An 18741-nucleotide genomic window follows, 5' to 3' on the forward strand; every position below is an offset into this window, starting at 1 on the left:
TCACTCCATTATAATACCATTTTTTAGGTGAGACATCTAGGCGAGCAAATCAGGCTCGCGGATAGAAAGTATATTGATTACCCTAGTTCAGAGGGCAAGTTTGTGTAGGGTTTTGTATTTTTGGGGAGTTGACACTAGAGAGAGAGAGAGATGTATTATATAGCTATGGTTGAAAAATACTAAATTCTAGTATTGTATATATATGTATATGTGATTTATGTTTTTCTGCTGCATAGGGATGCCCATTACATGCAGGTAGTGGAGTAATTTATTATTAGAAAAAAATAAAAATATAAAATATAAAATGGTGAAAATTTTGAGGATGTTACAGGTTTTGATTACTAAAATCAAGATATCTTTAAGCCTGGAGATAGTGAATGTTATTAGTACGTATGCTCTTCAAATAGACTTAGTAAAAAAATTTTAAAAGACAATTTTGAAAGGATATGAATAATATTTTACAAGGAATACTAATGTCTGAAAAGACATTCATATGAGTTGAATTAAATGGACATATTGAGAAGGATATATAGGCTATGAGAGGATGCATCGATGTCAAGGATATGAAGATAAAAATGATGCTTCGTGATACAATCTTAGATTTTGCCATATCTTATAATTTAGTTGTATTGATTTCTTGCTATATTAAAAAAAAAAAAAACACTTAGTAACTTTCAAAAGTAAATAAAATAAACACCAATAGATTTCTTAACTAGGAGCGAAATCGTCTATCTTGTATGGATAGAAATCTTCGCTCCATGGACTAAGCCTTATGATAGAAATCTCTAATTAAATAGGGGTCGGGTCGTCATCCAAATTAAAACACAACTAGGCTCCACAAAAGCCCAACATTGTGGTGGTGGAGGCGTGATAAGAGATGAAAAAGGATTATTTATAACAGCTTTTTCCTCATTACTAGGTTATGGAACCAATAATATGGCTGAATTGAAAGCGATTATTATAGGAATTAATCTGTGCAAAGATCTCGGGTTTGATCAAGTGGAGATTGTCTGTGACTCTACTTTGTTGGTTCAGTGGATTAATTCTGAGAAGTGTTCGGCTTGGAACTTATGAGAATTGTGGGAAGAGCTTGTGTTCACTTTAAGAGACATACATTACAAAGTGGAACATGTGTACAAAGAGGCGTATCAAAGTACGGATTTCTTTGCCAAGCAGGGTGAATCTAGTATACCTCGATCATATAGTTGCTAGGATAATCTTCCACAGTAAGTCAGGGGAATGATTCGATTGGATTTGTTAGGATTTCCTTCCTTGTGCTCGTGATGCTTTGTGCTGGTGTTTGTGAAGGCTGTAGTGGATGGTTTATTTCTCGAGACCTTCCGGAGTTTTGTTAGTTTTCCACTTATAATTGTCTAATTCTTATTTATTTGTTTGGTTGTTGGTCATTAGTTTATTGGTTTTGGATAAATTGGTTAAGTCAATTGGAACCACAGTATTCGTCCGCCATTAGTGAGGGGTTTTCTAATAAAAATAGGAGGTGCCGCCCTCTTTTACGAAAAAAAAAAAAAAAAGGTAGATGTAAATATTGTTTAGAATAAAATGACTAACTCTATCATAAAAAAGGTTTTAATGAGTCCAAAGGAAGATATTCAGGTAGTAAAGAAAAAGTTGGTGGTGGGATAAAGAAGTCCAAAAAATTATTAAAAAAAAAAATTGAATATAAAATATGACAAAATTGTAAAAATATAGAAAATCTTGAAAAAATATAAAGAAACAAGAAAAAAAAATGCAAAAAAAGACTATTAGTGTAACGACCCGAATAAAATGGAATTTAAATAATAAAGAGGAAGGGGAATGGAAAACAGTAACAGAAGGAGAAAGTCGACTTCGTCGACGACATTGCACTTTGGAAGGAATAACCAAGGGGAATCATCACGGCTTTGTCGACAAATACAGGGGATTCATCGACGAAGGTATAAGAAAATTCGTCGACGAATACAGGGGACTCGTCGACAATGGTATAAGAGAATTCGTCAACGAATACAGGGATTCGTCGACGAAGAAATACCGAGAAGGGTTTTGAGCCGACTGAATTTCGTCGACGAAATTATTAAAGGATTCGTCGACGAATCACGTGGCTCATCGATGAATTCCTTGCTCTATAAATATAAAAAATTTGATTTTTAACTTACAAACGAAGCCAACTCTCTCCTCTCTCTCTCTCTCTCTCTCTCTCTCTCTCTCCCCTTCAGTTTTCTTTCTCTCTCTCTTCAATTTCGGGCTAAATTTACACCGGATCGATGATTTGAAGCCACCACGACGCTCCTGGGGAAGTTCTCTCCAAATCTGCCGGAGCGGATCGTTGGTGAAAGTTAATTGGAAATCATCCCTGAGTTGAGGTAAGACTTTTTAAACCAAATCTGGTCTTGCGGTAGTTATAAGAAATGATATACACGTGGAAATACTAAAGTTTAATACTGGGTGTTTTCATTTTTAGGGTATTGGCCAAGAAATCCTTCGAGTGTTAGACTAAAATATTTTGAGAGCTTTCTCAGTAGTTAGGTAAGGGGATAAACTAAGTTAATATTTTATGAAAAATGTGTGTATATTATTATAAAATTTGATTTCAGGGAAATGAATATATTTATATATGATTTATATTTGGGAAAATACGGTTAAAATGATGGTATGTTAAATATGCGGAAAATCTGTTCAGTGTGGCGTAAGTATAAAATGTTATGAATTATTGTTTTTTGGAATGAGATTATGATACGGATTTTTATAATGGGAAAACAGGCGTACGGGCCGATATTTTTATATATGTTTGCTGGCATATGGGCCGTGCTATGATGTGATTTGCCAGCTTACGAGCTGTGCTATGATGTGATTTGCCAGCGTACGAGCTGTGCTATGATGTGATTTGTCAGTGTACGGGCTGTGCTACGATGTGATTTGCCAGCGTACGGGCTGCGCTATGATATGTTTGCCGGCGTACGGGCCGTGCTATGATGTGATTTGCCAGTATACGAGTCGTGCTATGGTTTGCCGGCGTACGGCCGAGCTATGATAAAATGTGTATTACCGGCGTACGAGCCGATAATTTTCATGATATACGTATATATGCAAAATGATACGATTGATATGAGATATCCATGTATCATAGCTTCAGTATATGCTATATGATATCAGAACCTAGTTGGCTTGGTCTAGGCTAGCACTTGCACGATACCGTTGTTATGTGTCCATGGTCTTCGTGATCATGATATTTGTGTTAATGCCGCTATATGGAATGGTGTGAGATTGGATGGTCGATGTGGTTTTTAAGAAGTGTGTGATCGCCCCTAGTGTACAGACCAGGTCAAGCAGACCCATCGGACTTACAGACTGTACTTTTGACTTGGCAGTGGTCGGCCAGCCATTGTCAGATCCCGCCTTCGAGCCACACAACCCAGTCATGTGGGGGTAATACATGATAACAACCAGCTAACCTAACAGGAATGTTTTGTGTTATTATTATTATTATTATATGAGATGAGATATGCTATGAAAGTGCAGTATTTTCTTCCATGTTTTTATATATATATATATATATATATATATATATATATATATATATGTTTTTCCCAGATTGACAAACAGTTACTAAATATGTTCTGTATGATGTATGTATAACACGGAATGTTCATGTTGCCACACACTAGTATTAGTTTATTTCCCTTACTGAGAGGTGTCTCACCCCTAAATTTTATAAACTTTTTAGGAGCCCCAGATAGGAGAGCGGGAAAAGCCCCGCTGAATTAGAGTTGTTGTCTGCCCTTTTGAAGGGTAAGCTTTGGTGGGACAATTGGATTTTTGAGGGAAATATCCCTAGATTTTGTTTGAGATATGTATATATACTAAAATACAGTGGTATAGTGACTCTGGTATTTGTAGTAATGTGATGGAAGTTTTGTATTACAATATTGTAATTATATGTTTCCTGCTACTTAGGCTTCTGTGTTGTGTTCTGATTTATCCCTGGTACCCATGGGTCCAGGTATATTATGATCTGCTGAGCTGGGAATGGTGATATGTATATATATATATATATATAAAATGTGGAAATTAAGCAGGTCGCCACAGTGTGGTTTCAGAGCCTAGGTTGTTAGGTTCTGTAGACTTTAGAATATAGTGGAAACAATACCAGAGTCTAAGAAATGATTTGGGGTTTTGTTCTACAGTCTAGAGGCAAGACTTCCGTGGTAGTTTCTGTATTTTTCCTAGGGTGATGATTTCAGGAAAACCACAACAAGCTATTGTCGGGTTGTGTTTCTAGAATGTAGGACTAGGGATTAGAAATGAGCTAGAAATGTTAAGATAAGTAGGTGTGGATAGGTGGGTAAATTCTGAGGATAGAATTCCTAAGTTATGGTTGTTGTTTTCAAGATGGATCTAGAAGGAAATAGTGTCCATGCGAGTGGCAGTGATGAAGCAGGACCCTCAGGTGTAGCTGGGACCGACTCTAATGCGGTATTACGTAGCGTGACTTAGCAGGTTATGACTTAGATCGCTAGGAGCTCGAGGGAGCAAAGTGGTTCATCTGCAGGTCATGGGTGCATTATCGAGAAGTTTATGAAGATGAATCCTTTGACATTCTCGGGTGGAGTTGATCCTGCAGCCGCCGAGAACTGAATGCAGGAGGCCGAGAAGGTCTTGGCCGTGTTAAAGTGTATTGAGGAACAGAGGGTCTTCTTTGCCACCTATAGACTGACAGGAGAGGCTGAGAGGTGGTGGACTGCGGTGAGACTATTGGAGCAGCTAAGGGCGACTCCGATAGGCATGACATGGGATCGGTTTAAAGAATTGTTCTTCGATAGATATTTTCCAGCTACTGTTAGGGAGGCTAAAGTAGAAGAGTTCTTGAGTATGAAGCAAAGACAACTATCTGTACAGCAGTATGCGGCACGTTTCATCGAGCTCTCTCGTTTTGCCCCATATATTGTTCCTGATGAGGTGAAGAAGGCGAGGCAGTTTGAGAGAGGCTTGAGGTGGAGTATATTCAAGCAGGTGGTGGTGTTGCGGATCCAGGACTTTGCTAAGTTAGTCGACAAGGCAGCCTTAGCAGAGATTGGCGAGCGTCTTGATGCTAAGGAGTAGGGACAGAGGAAGAGATCTACATCTACGGGCTACCAGCAGAGTCATAGACCAGGCCAGTGGAGGAGAGGTAATCATGGCAGAGGGTGGAGACAGGAGACTGGAGGACGCAAGGTGCAGGCAGTCGGTTATGGTAGGAGGCACTGGGGAGAGTGTCGAGTTGGTAGTGTGGTGTGCTATCGCCGTGGTAGATCGGGGCACATGGTGCGAGACTGCCTTACCCCACCAGATGTAGTTCCAGCTCCTAGACCATACCGGGGAGGTTATCAGGCACCACGTGGGGGCCATCAAAGGAATACGGCTCCAGGAAGGGTGTTTACTCTGACGCTGGGAGAGGCTGAGATAGCAGGTGACGTGGTGACATGTATGGTTGTTATGCTTTCTTTTAGAGTTATTGCGTTGTTTGATTCAGGTGCCACGCACTCGTTCGTATCTTCGGGGTGCATTAAATTATGTGGGGCTGAAACACAATCATTAGAGGTTAAATTGTTGGTATCTACACCGACTGGGTTAGCCGTGAGGTGTAGTAGGGTGTTCTGGGGTTGTCCAGTTGATATTCAAGGAAAGATTTTGTCTGCTGATTTTATAGTGCTGGACATGCACGGGTTTGATGTTATTTTTGGCATGGATTGGCTAGCGGCCAATTTTGCCAGCATAGATTGCAGAGCACGAGAAGTGATATTCAGACCTCCCAGGAAAATAGAATTCAAGTTCGTAGGGTCGCGAGTGCAATCCCCGCCTCAGCTAGTTTCAGCTATTCAGGCCTGAAAATTACTACTGAGTGGTTGTCAGGGATTTGTAGCAGTTGTGAAGGAGATGTCAGAGGGTGAATTGAAACTTGCTAGCACGTCTGTAGTAAAGGAGTTTACAGATGTTTTTCCAGATGAGTTACCAGGCTTGCCACCCGATCGTGAGGTAGATTTCCCTATTGATCTACTTCCAGGTACAGCACCGATTTCTAAAGTACCTTACCGGATGGCACCAGTAGAGTTGGCAGAATTGAAAAATCAGTTGCAAGATCTACTTGATAAAGGCTTCATACGACCTAGTGTATCTCCGTGGGGAGCTCCAGTTTTATTTGTGAAGAAGAAAGACGGGACCATGAGGATGTGTATAGACTATAGGGAGATTAATTAATAAAGTGACAATCAAGAACAAGTATCTTCTACCCCGTATTGACGATTTGTTTGATCAACTCCGGGGTACACGGGTGTATTCAAAGATTGACCTCAGATCCGGCTACCATAAGGTAAAAGTAAAAGCAGAAGACGTCTCGAAGACGGCTTTCAGGACCAGATGCAGGTGTTACGAGTTTCTTGTTATGCCGTTTGGTCTGACGAATGCTCCTGCGGTATTTATGAACTTGATGAACAGAGTCTTTCACCAATACCTAGACTAGTTTGTTGTTGTATTTATTGATGATGTGCTGGTTTATTCTAGGAGCTATGAGGAGCATGAGACGCACTTAAGGTAGGTTTTGCAGACACTTCAGGAAAAGAAGTTGTACGCCAAGTTCAGTAAATGTGAATTTTGGCTTGAGAAGGTCGTGTTCTTGGGGCATGCTATATCTAGAGATGGTATTTCTGTGGATCCTAGAAAAATCGAGGCGGTAGTGAATTGGGCTAGACCGAGAAATGTCCAGGAGATCAGGAGTTTCTTGGGGCTAGCTGGCTATTATCTCCATTTTGTAGAGAGATTTTCAACTTTGTCAGGACCTTTGACACGACTGATGAGGAAGAATGTCAGATTTGAGTGGGACGACAGTTGTAAGCAGAGTTTTCAAGAACTAAAGCAAAGATTAGTCACAGCACCAGTATTGGTTATCCCATCAGGGGGCGAGGGATATGTTATTTATAGTGATGCGTCCTTGAAGGGACTTGACTGTGTGTTGATGCAGCATGGCAGGGTAGTGGCGTATGCGTCTAGACAGCTGAAAGAATATGAAAAGAACTACCCTACACATGATCTTGAATTGGCTGCAGTGGTGCATGCATTGAAAATTTGGATGCATTACTTGTACGGTGAGCAGTGTGAGATTTTCTCCGACCACAAGAGCTTAAAGTATTTCTTCACGCAGAAGGAACTGAATATGAGGTAGAGAAGGTGGCTGGAGCTGATTAAGGATTTTGATTGTACCATCAGTTATCACCCGGGGAAAGCAAACGTGGTAACTGATGCGTTGAGCAGGAAATCCAAGGAGCCAGTGTTGGCGGCTATGGAGATCCAGTATCCGATCATGATGGATCTGGAGAGACTCGGCATAAAGTTGGTAGAGGGTGATTTTCCCATGTGTATTCCCAGCCTAGTAGTACAGCTTACTCTGCAAGAAAGAATTAACGTCGCTCAAAAGGAAGACCCAGAATTAGTAGAGGTGATAGAAAGAGTACAGAATGGTCAAGGGGAGGATTTCAGTATTGTAGATGACCGAGCTTTGCGGTTCCGTTCCAGATTATGCATTCCTGCGGATACTGAGATCAGGAGGACTATCTTAGAGAAGGCTCACAGATCTTTGTATACAGTCCATCCCGGTAGTACGAAGATGTTCACAGATCTACGAGAGTCGCATCGGTGGAGTGGTATGAAGAGAGAGATTGCCGAGTATGTAGCTCAGTGTTTGACGTGCCAGTAGATAAAGGCTGAGCACCAGAGGCCGGCAGGGCAGTTGCTGCCGTTATTTATCCCAGAGTGGAAGTGGGATGACTTCATGTCAGGACTGCTGACGGCATTACATGGCCAGAATGCCATTTGGGTGATTGTTGACCGTTTGACTAAAACCGCCCACTTTATACCTATCAAGATCAGTTACTCCCTCAACCGTTTAGCGGAGATCTACATTTAGGAGATAGTTTGTTCTCATGGGGCGCCAGTATCGATTGTGTCAGATCGAGACCCGCGTTTTACGTCACGATTTTAGAGGAGTTTGCAGGAGGCTCTAGGGTCTCAATTATCGTTTAGTACGGCATTCCATCCTCAGTCAGACGGGAAGACTGAGAGGACGATACAGATACTAGAGGATATGCTCCGAGCGTGTGTATTAGACTTTGGGGATAGTTGGACTCAGTTCATGTCATTAGTAGAGTTTGCGTATAATAATAGTTACCAGTCCAGCATTGGCATGACACCATTTGAGGCTCTATACGGTAGGAGATGTCGATCCCCTTTATTTTGGGATGAAGTGGGTGAGCGGCGAGTAGTGGGGCCAGAGCTTGTGCAGCAAGCGCACGATAAGGTTCGGCTCATCAGGGACAGGATCAGTGCGGCTCAAAGCCGACAGAAAAGTTATGCTGATAATAGTCATAGGAATCTGGAATTTGATGTGGGTAATTATATGTTTTTGAAGATAGCTCCGATGAAAGGGTTTATACGATTTGGAAAGAAGGGTAAACTTAGTCCTAGGTTTATCGGTCCATTTAAGATTCTAGATAAAGTGGGACCGGTAGCCTACAGGCTAGCTTTACCACCTATGTTATCCAGGATCCACAATGTATTCTATGTTGCTATATTGAGGAAATACGTCCCAGATCTTTCTCATATCATCAGTTATGATGAGTTGGAGTTTAGTGATTCACTGGGGTATGAGAAGGTACCAGTACAGATTCTAGACAGAAAAGTACAGGAGTTACGTAACAAGAAAATTCCTCAGGTAAAAGTTTTGTGGAGGAATCATGCAATTGAAGAGGCTTCTTGGGAATCCGAGGAGTAGATGAAACAGAAGTACTCAACTATTTCAAGGAACTTAAGTAGTTGAGTAATATTTCTTTTGCAGGTACACGTAATGGTTTAATTAGTGTAGTATTTTAGTTTTGAGAGAAGTTTCTTTTGTATATGTAATCTCCCAGGACTTGGAATGTAACCACGATATTCCTCCGCCATAAGTGAGGGCAAATAATAAAATAAGTAGACTATTTTGCCTAATAAGGGATGATGAATTATACGAATAGTAAATTTGAAGGACGGAATTTTATAAGGAGGGGAAAATGTAACGACCCGAATAAAATGGAATTTAAATAATAAAGAGGAAGGGAAATGGAAAACAATAATAGAAGGAGGAAGTCGTCTTCGTCGACGAATCTTCCTCGTCTTCGTCGATGAATATAGGGGATTCATCGACAAAGGTATAAGAAAATTCGTCGACGAATACAGGGACTCGTCGACGAGGGTATAAGAGAATTCGTCGACGAATACAAGGATTCGTCAACGAAGAAATACCGAGAGGGGTTTTGAGCCGACTGAATTTCGTTGACGAAGACTGAATTTCATCAACGAAATTATTAAAGGATTCGTCGACGAATTCCCTACTCTATAAATATCAAAAATCCAATTTTTAACTTACAAACGAAGCCAACTCTCTCCTCTCTCTCACCCCCCCTTCGATTCTCTCTCTCTCTCTCTCTCTCTCTCTCTCTCTCTCTCTCTCTCTCTCTCTCTCTCTCTCTCTCTCTTCGATTTCAGGCTAAATTTAGGCCAGATCGACAATTTGAAGCCACCACGACGCTCCTGGGGAAGTTCTCTCCAAATCTGCCGGAGTGGATCATTGGTGAAAGCTAGTTAGAAATCATCCCTGAGTTGAGGTAAGGCTTTTTAAGCCAAATCTGATCTTGCGGTAGTTATAAGAAATGATATACACGTGAAAATACTGAAGTTTAATACTGAGTGTTTTCATTTTCAGGGTATTGGCCGAGAAATCCTTCGGGTGTTAGACTAGAATATTTTGGGGGTCTTCTCAGTAGTCAGGTAAGGGGATAAACTAAACTAGTATTTTATGAAAAATGTATGCATATTATTATACAATTTGATTTCAGGGAAATGAATATATTTATATATGATTTATATTTGGGAAAATACGATTAAAATGATGGTATGTTAAATATGCGGAAAATCTGTTCAGTGTAGCATGAGTATAAAATGTTATGAATTACTGTTTTCTGGAATGGGATTATGATACGGATTTTTATAATGGGAAAATCGGCGTACGGGCCGTGCTATGATGTGATTTGCCAGCGTACAGGCTGTGCTATGATGTGATTGCCAGCGTACAGGCTGTGCTATGATGTGATTTTCTAGCGTACAGGTTGTGCTATGATATGTTTGACGGCGTACGGGCCGTGCTATGATGTGATTTGCCAGTGTACGGGCTGTGCTATGGTTTGCTGGCATACGGTCCGAGCTATAATAAAATGTGTATTACCTGCATATGGGCCGATAATTTTCATGATATACGTATATATGCAAAATGATACGATTGATGTGAAAATTAATGATATGAGATATCCATGTATCACAGTTTCAGTATATGTTATATGATATCAGAACCTGGTTGGCTTGGTCTAAGCTAGCACTTGCACGGTACCGTTGCTATGTGTCCATGGTCTTTGTGATCATGATATTTGTGTTAACGCCACTGTACGGAGTGGTGTGAGATTGGATGGTCGATGTGGTTTTTAAGAAGTGTGTGATCGCTCCTAGTGTACGAACCAGGTCAGGCAGACCCATCAGACTTACAGACTATACTTTTGACTTGGCAGTGGTCGGCCAGCCATTGTCAGGTCCCGCTTTTAGGCCACACAACCCTGTCATGTAGGGGTAATACATGACAACAGCCAGTTAACCTACCATAAATGTTTTGTGTTATTATTATTATTATTATTATATGAGATGAGATATGTTATGAAAATGCAGTATTTTCTACCATGTTTTGATATATATATATATATATATATATATATATATATATATATGTTTTTCCCAGATTGACAAACAGTTACTAAATATGTTCTGTATGATGTATGTATAACACGGAATACTCATGTTGCCACACACTAGTATTAGTTTATTTCCTTTATTGAGAGGTGTCTAACCCCTCAATTTTATAAACTTTTCAGGAGCCCCAGATAAGAGAGCGGGAAAAGCCCCGCTGAATTAGAGCTGTTGTCTGCCCTTTTGAAGGGTAAGCTTTGGTAGGGACAATTGGATTTTTGAGAGAAATATCCCTAGATTTTGTTTGAGATATGTATATATACTGAAATACAGTGGTATAGTGACTCTGGTATTTGTAGTAATGTGATGGAAATTTGTATTACAATATTGTAATTATATGTTTCTTACTACTTTGGTTTCCGTGTTGTGTTCTGATTTATCCCTGGTAACCCATGGGTTCAGGTATATTATGATCTACTGAGCTGAGAATGGTGATATATATATATATATATAAAATATGAAAATTAAGCAAGTCGCCACAATTAGCGATGCTAAACATAGAGTTTATGATACTTTATATGTTAGACCAGAAACAAAAGAAGGAGAAAAAAATATTTATAAACTTACTAGAGTTAAAGAAAATGCAAAGATTTAGGTAATGTAAAATGTATAAATGACAAGAATGATAATGTCTTAATTAGAGAAAAAGACAAAAAAGATGTGGCGAATATACTTTAATAAGTTGTTTAATGAAAATTAAAATGAAAGATTGAACTTGTGAGTGACAAATGAGGAAAAGACTAAAAATAAGAAATTTATTCGCAAAATTAGAGTCCTTGAAGTTAAGATGACATTAAAAAAGATAAAAAAGTAAAAAATTTATAGGATAGAATAGAATAAAGTACCAATTGAATTTTGAAAATGTTTATAGGATAAGGAAATATTTGGTTAATTAATCTACTAAACAGTATTATAAAAACCAAGTAAATATCAGAATAATAAAGGAAAAGTAGGTTAGCACCTTTATACAAAAATAAAGGCGATATTCAAAACTGTAATAACTATCGTGGAATTAAGATTATGATACATATGATGAAATTATGGGAAAAGGTAATTGATCATAAAATAAAACTAGAAACGAGGATTTCAGAAAAATAATTTGGTTTTATGTATGTGAGATCAACAACATAACATATTTATCTTTTAAGAAGTTTAATGAAAAAATTGGGAAAAGAAGAGGGACTCGCATATGATTTTTATTGACATAAAAAAAGCATATGATAAAGTACGTAGGGAAGTTTTTTGGTAAGTTTTAGAAAAGAATGGGATATGTAGTAGATATGTTGAGGTCATTAAGAATATGTATGATAGACTAGTGATTAGGGTTACGACTATAGGAAGGGAATCTAGAAAATTTTCAATTACAATAGGTATACATCAAAGTTTTATTTTGAGTCATTATCTTTTTACTTTAGTGATTAATGTACTGACTAAGAATATTCAAAATAAGATCTTTCAGTGTATATTATTTGTAAATGATATTGTATTGATTGATGATAGTTAGAGCAAAGTGAAATCTAAGTTAGAAATTTAGAAAGTTACATTAGAGTCCAAAAGATTTAAGATAAGTAGAAATAATAATGAATATATGAAAATGTAATTTAAATAATGAAAAGAGCGGCACATGAAAGAAGACTAAACTTGATAATCAAAAGATTTAGTTATCTTGGCTATTATGCAAGTGAAAAGGAAAAATTGAAGATGTAATACATAGAATTAAAATAGATGGGGTAAAAACGGAGGAGTGCGTTTGGCGTGTTGTGTGATCATAGAATTCCCTTAAATTAAAAGGAAAGTTTTATAAAACAACTATAAGGTCAACTATGCTTTATAGTTCAGAATGTTGGATAACTAAGAAATAACATTTACAAAAAGTAAAAGTTACTGAAATGCAAATATTAAAGTGGATGAGTGGTATAACATTAAAATATAAAGTAAGAAACGACACAATAATTTAGGAATAACACAGGTTGAAGACAAAATAAGGGAATGACAACTTAGACGGTTTCAACATTTAAAATGCACAACTAGTATAATGAGATTCTTTTTTTATTTATTTTTATTTTTATTTTTTACTTTTATACCAAGACAACGTGTCCGTCGTGACAAGGATAGGGGGCTGGTCGGATTACAAAGAGATTAAATAAGCCTAACCTCACTTATCTTGTGAAGCAAACACTCTAGACGATTGTTACTATAGTTTGGGTTAAAACCCAATAGTAAAAAGAAGTATAAATCAATAGAGATGGGAAGAACTACACGCCACAAATGCACTCTCAACTCATACCCCTCTTAATCCCTTCAATATTTTTCTGTGGATGGGGAATCAAACATTGGTTTCAATGGCAATTTTGTTTTTGTTTGTTTTTTTTTTTCCCCAAATCAGCATTCTTTGAGTACGACAATAAGAAAGGAATTTACAAAAGACAGAGAGTAGATTAAAGTTTCCTGGATTGCAAAAGAATTTTTTCTTTCCATTCTTGAAGTTCAGCAGACAGATCTTTCAGAAGGCTAAAGAGATCACACTTTGGTTCGTCTTTTGGTGCAAGCCCCTACGGTTTTCCAGGAAAACACATTGGTCATTTTAAAGAATATATACTATAATTACAGCAAGCAAGGAACTGGCCATCGATCCCAACAAAAAAAGGTACAATGAGCTTTCTGCATACTTCATGTGGCAACTAGGTACAATAGTCCCAGATCTTACAGACACTTGGCTTCTCACATTTAAACTTATATACTGAATATGTGAAAAAGGCTCCCTAAGAAATCAACATGAACATTAGACTCAACCCTCTTTTTCTTATTTAGCAGATTGTATATATATAGTAATATAATTCTCTTATACATGCACAGGTTAATGGGAAAGGCATGTGGGGGAGGTATAATGTTCCAAACACAGAAAATACGAGGCATTAATTTTCACAGGAAAGAAACCATTACTTGAAGATGCAGTTCAAGTACAGCACCTTAGATCATACGATGACAGAGACAACATAAACCTAAGAGTTCGCAGGTAGAGCATCTCCTCCTGCATTGATTTAGACATGCCCTCAATCTGAATATATCACGAGTGCTAAACTCGATTCTCATGTACAGTTTTTTCCCTTTTACCGACGTATGTGGCAGTGCGTAATTGGGAATATGTAATCCCTGGTAAGTGGGATTTGCTCTTCCATCTACATTGTACCGGAGGTAACACAAAATGCCTTTCTCATCCACGGCTATGGGCAGGGCTCATCCTCTTCCTCCTCTCAGTATAGCTACAGGTTGAAACCAAGCTCGGTAGGCAACACTGCATGGACCTAATTGATCTATCCTTCTCAGGCTTGGCACATCCATTAGGGGTTGTTCTTTCACTACTGCTAACAGAGTTGGCTACAGATGCATATGGGGTACCATCGGCTGATTTTGGATGGAGGTCAGTTATAATTGGCTGAACTTCCTTCTTGCCGCTGCCCATATTTTGATTGCCCAAAATATCTCTGTCAGCATCTAGGTCACCTCCACTGCTCTGCCGGAAAAGTTCCGCCAGTTTCTTCTTTTCCTTTGGAAATGGTGTGGGTATGGGTTTAGGTACTATGCCCTCAAAAAGTGTCTTATTGAGTTGAGGGGCTCCTTTGGAGATGGTCTGGTGGACAGGAGTACTGCCACGAGATGGGGTAAAATCTGCATTAAGGGCAAGAAATAAAACATTGGAAATTTAATCATGACAAGGAGGGGGAAAAACAAAGTAAACATTTCTGCGTGACTGACTGCTTCTGCATTCCTTCCTCTTTTGAAAAAAGCAGGTCTAGCAATGATGAGAAAGGCCCAACTATCAAAGGATATACACCATCTAATTTATGCATTTTAGTTCCCACTTGAAATTTTAAGACTGATGACAACATTTTAGGCAATGGAGCTGTAAAATTTCCAGTAAGAAAGCTCAAACATTTTCATGTGTGCTTACCACCATTGACACTGAAGAAATCATCTTCACAATCTGACTCCAACCAAGGTTGAGAATCGAAAAAGCTCTCCTCTTTACTATCTGCAAGAAACCAATAGACTTCAGATTCCAAAATAGATAGGTTGTCGTTTCATAAAGTAATGAAGATCATAAACAGAAAATTCAGCTGAATTTGGAAGGACGTGGTTTAATATCTCAAATCACAAAAGCTCTTTTTCATTTTTCCATGCATTCAACAACATCAGATTTCTTCTTGCTAACTCGTTTTAGAAAGGCAATTAAAAAAAAGAACTGAAAAAAATTTTAAAATGAAAAGAAACCCACATGGGACCAAAAAATTTATTTTTCAAAAACTTGTCTTGGGAGTTCATCAAACATTATGCCCCAATAAAATAACTTGTTTCGAAAGTCACTTCAAAAAAAAGGGAAAAATAAAAAATAAAAAATAAAAAAATTGAAAAGAAACACACATGGGACCAAAAAAATTATTTTTCAAAAATTTGCCTTGGGAATTTATCAATCATCATGCCTCAATAAAATCCCAGTTTCCTATGAAGTAATCCTAAACATATTGACTAGAATGAACACATAGGACTATGCAGTCTGTACTTGAACCATCTGGCTTCAAGAAAGACTTGGTTCTACAAGATTCCCCAACTTCCAGTGGAGCCATTCACATTTATGTACAAACCACAAAGTCAGTCAGGACTCAGATTCAGAGTTGCACTAAGGCACCTCCAACATCAAATGACTAGCACAGGGGGTGCCAAGAATTTAAGACTCAATGTTCCAAAATTTAAACAAAGGCACACTCCAGATCAGCTCACATCTAGGGACTGTTCTCACCAGACTCCACCCCCCCCCCCCCCCCCCCCCCCCCAAAACAAAAAAATTACCAAACAACAACAACAAAAGAGGGGGAAAACAGTCAAGAACAGGCAGTTAGAAAAGGAAATTTAGCCCCCTCTATTGCTCCACTATTTTTTGCATCCCCCATCATGCCCAATCCCAACCAACAAAAACAAAAATAGAAAAGGGGAAAAATAAAAGTGGTTTTTTTTTTTTTTTCTATTATCTGCTATATATAAAGCTACAAGGTATTTTGGCACGGAAACTGCAAAAATAAACTCAATTTTCAAAAACAGTGAATGAAATTATGTTCATATCATTAAAAAATTTTCCTTTGCAAATGTAATTCCTAAATAAATTCTGCTCAAAATCCTCATTGAGAATTGCACATAAAACAAAACCACCCCCTTCTCACTCCATAACAACCTCAAGTACACCTGCATTTCTCCACTCCATCATAACTTCATCATAGGACTGTATATGGGCTGTTCACCAGATCTTGCTACATTCTAATTGGCAAGAGCAGTCTTTGGTAATATTCTTAAGTTGAAACAGAGTTGTCAAATCCGAGCTTATCTTTACCCAAACTGAATGAATATCACAAGGCCTATAACATTTCACACCTGAAGTGAATTTGGAATAAGGTGTCTACTTAATTCTTGCAGGATGTTGAGTTGTAAAACAAAGGTACAAGGTACAACAAGGTGCTCAAAATCTAGCAGGCCATAACTTTAAAAATTTAAAACTAGGTGCCCCCCTACATTTATTTCGAGCACATTGAAACCCTTATATGTAACAATTATTGACAAGTACTGTACTTCCCTTTATATTACATTAATACAACAAATTTGTGAGTTTGAACTCTTGCCCCTAATGGTTCCAACAACACCACTAGATCCTCAAAATAAAAAAGGGCCTCTTCCAATTTCCTTTAGCACTATCTTCTAGACTCTACCATAGTAACATGGAATGGGGTAATTTGAGCATGTCAAATGATAAGGATTTTCCAAAAATGATGATGTCCCAAAATCAATACCTTTCTTTGCAAAATAGCTACCTTCATCCCCACTCCCCAACTGACCCCATTAGGTAATGGATCCTTACCTTGGGTCGTTGGAAGACACCATATAAGGATGAAGTGAGCTACAAGCTTTCAATTCATTAACTATATAATCATAAGATGGGGATTATAATTTCACATGGCCTCATCACAATTGGACACATTATCTACACTATTATTATTCGTTAAGCATAACTTTTCTTCTACAGATCATCTGGGAATGGATAAAATGATACTTGGCTTTCAAAACCAACAAAGAGAGGGGAAAAAAAAGATACTTGACTTCTGAAACTATCAAAACAAAATGCATCAGCAAAATTTTGTCCACAATTTTGAACCAGATAGAGATTTATTTATATATGCGTTGGATGATATGAACAGCTCACAATCTAAAAGAGGACCACTTGAAACAGATAATGAGTGTATTGGTTATGCCCACAAACGAAAAACGTGTACTAGCCAACACCCAACAGAGGAGCAGCTTTTTCTTAGACGCAAACAGGCGCAAAGGGACATATGAAAGCAAATGATGATGGAAAAAATCTACTGAAATAAATAAAGTGTCTTATATACACCGCACGATATGCTATTGCTTAGGCCCATTAATAAGAAAGAGATGCAAAATAAAAATAAAAAATAATAAAAAGTTCCTCTTCCGAGTTCCAACCAGCTACAGATGCATCATAGGAGAATCATATCAAGAAGAAACTTCAACCATCTTAATCACAAACCCATATGGAGAAACATAAGATAGACGCATATACCCAAACACAAACGAATTCATCTTTTGTAATCAAAACCCAAAACAACTATATTATGCGGCCTTGATATGAAACAGTCAGTGACCCATCTGATTTTTTTATGAACAAATTCACTTTTAGCAATAAAAACTCAAAATAACTACATCACACGGTTTTTATATAAAATAAACATCGACCCATCTGTTTTTTTTCTTTCCTTCTTTGGATTGGCGGGTACCCCATCTCAAAGTAACTAAAATAATTTATGCGAAGATTTGAAAAGTGAAAACACTAAAATAGCAAGAACTAGAACATACCCAAGTCCCTGAAAGTGGTAGTCACAGGGCGCGCCGGCGACCACTGACCTTTGAGAGCAGATTCAGAGATCGGCTGGTGATTATTTTCCTTGACGGGCGATGGAATCACGACCTTATCCTTCTTAGACCCAAAAGACAGCCTCAGTTTCATGGCCGAACCAGAGCTTCTCTGCACTGAAGAACAAGAACCCATCTCTAAACCAACATGACCAACCCCAAAAGCACAATTAATTACACAGGCCAAGGAAGAAGGAGAAGAAGAGAAAGAAGAACAGAGGGGGCCGTTTCTGGCGTTATTCTTGAAAGAGAAAATACCTTTGAACTCCAGAAATCTGAGGAGAGAGAGAGAGAGGGAGAGAGAGCTAGAGAGAGAGAGACGTTGGGATTGAAAGCGAAGTTATTCAATGAACAGAGAGTGGGGACCCACTATGAAAATTTTGGGTTTCATGGGTAATATTTTGATCTGCAAACCATGAGAATGATCGACTAAGCTGGCATTTATTTTGTGGGGTTTTGGCTTCGTCTCCATGTGCTCTGCATTCTAGACGGAGGAGCTGTTGAGGTTCTCCAGCTTTCTGTTTGTTTGGGTGCTTAAATAATTACATACTTTTTGCATTTATTGGTAAAATTCTTATGCTTGGAGTTGGGGATTCCCCACTCCTCAAAAATCTTGCACTCATCTCCATTAAACCCTTTTCCCCATATCCCCTGTTAGGATTGCATTACTTTTATCAGATTTTGGGATTGTGTATCTTTTTGGAAATTAATCACTGTTAATCCAAGTTTATCACATTAGCTGAAATAAAGAAGATTATTGAAAACTATTTTAATGTGTAAGTTAGTAGAGTTTCGGTTTGTGAGAAAAAAAAAAATTTCAGTAAAATAGTTTTTGTTAAATAATAAAGTCAAGTTTTCTTACTATATATCGATGTAAATTATATAATATAACATTAATATGAGCTAAGTGATCTT

General features: G+C 38.1%; 1 protein-coding gene across 3 annotated transcripts; it reads right to left on the reverse strand.

The window, feature by feature from the left end:
* Nucleotides 1-13770: 13770 nt before the first annotated feature.
* LOC131168272 (uncharacterized protein At3g27210-like) lies at nt 13771-18488 on the reverse strand. Of its 3 annotated transcripts, none has more exons than XM_058127578.1 (4): nt 18085-18488; nt 17770-17964; nt 14804-14884; nt 13771-14520 (listed from the first exon to the last, which is right to left on the reverse strand). In XM_058127578.1, the coding sequence occupies exons 2-4, from the start codon at nt 17960-17962 to the stop codon at nt 14066-14068; spliced, it is 729 nt and encodes a 242-aa protein (XP_057983561.1). In that variant the 5' UTR covers nt 17963-17964; nt 18085-18488; the 3' UTR covers nt 13771-14065. The 3 variants fall into 3 exon arrangements, with proteins under 3 accessions (XP_057983561.1, XP_057983563.1, XP_057983562.1); XM_058127580.1 differs by having other exon boundaries at nt 17770-17943; nt 18085-18370; XM_058127579.1 differs by having other exon boundaries at nt 17770-18488.
* Between the last annotated feature and the right edge of the window lie 253 nt (nt 18489-18741).

The sequence above is a fragment of the Malania oleifera genome, chromosome 11, assembly GCF_029873635.1.
Source record: "Malania oleifera isolate guangnan ecotype guangnan chromosome 11, ASM2987363v1, whole genome shotgun sequence".
In the NCBI taxonomy this organism is placed as follows: Eukaryota; Viridiplantae; Streptophyta; class Magnoliopsida; order Santalales; family Ximeniaceae; genus Malania; species Malania oleifera.

Excerpts from the sequence above, each read along its gene's own strand:
- LOC131168272 (XM_058127578.1), bottom strand. The coding sequence starts at position 17,962 with ATGGGTTCTTGTTCTTCAGTGCAGAGAAGCTCTGGTTCGGCCATGAAA. Across the intron at positions 14,885-17,769 it reads TACCACTTTCAGGGACTTGG|ATAGTAAAGAGGAGAGCTTT; the intron begins GTATGTTCTAGT and ends GGTTTCTTGCAG. Across the intron at positions 14,521-14,803 it reads TTTCTTCAGTGTCAATGGTG|ATTTTACCCCATCTCGTGGC; the intron begins GTAAGCACACAT and ends CCCTTAATGCAG.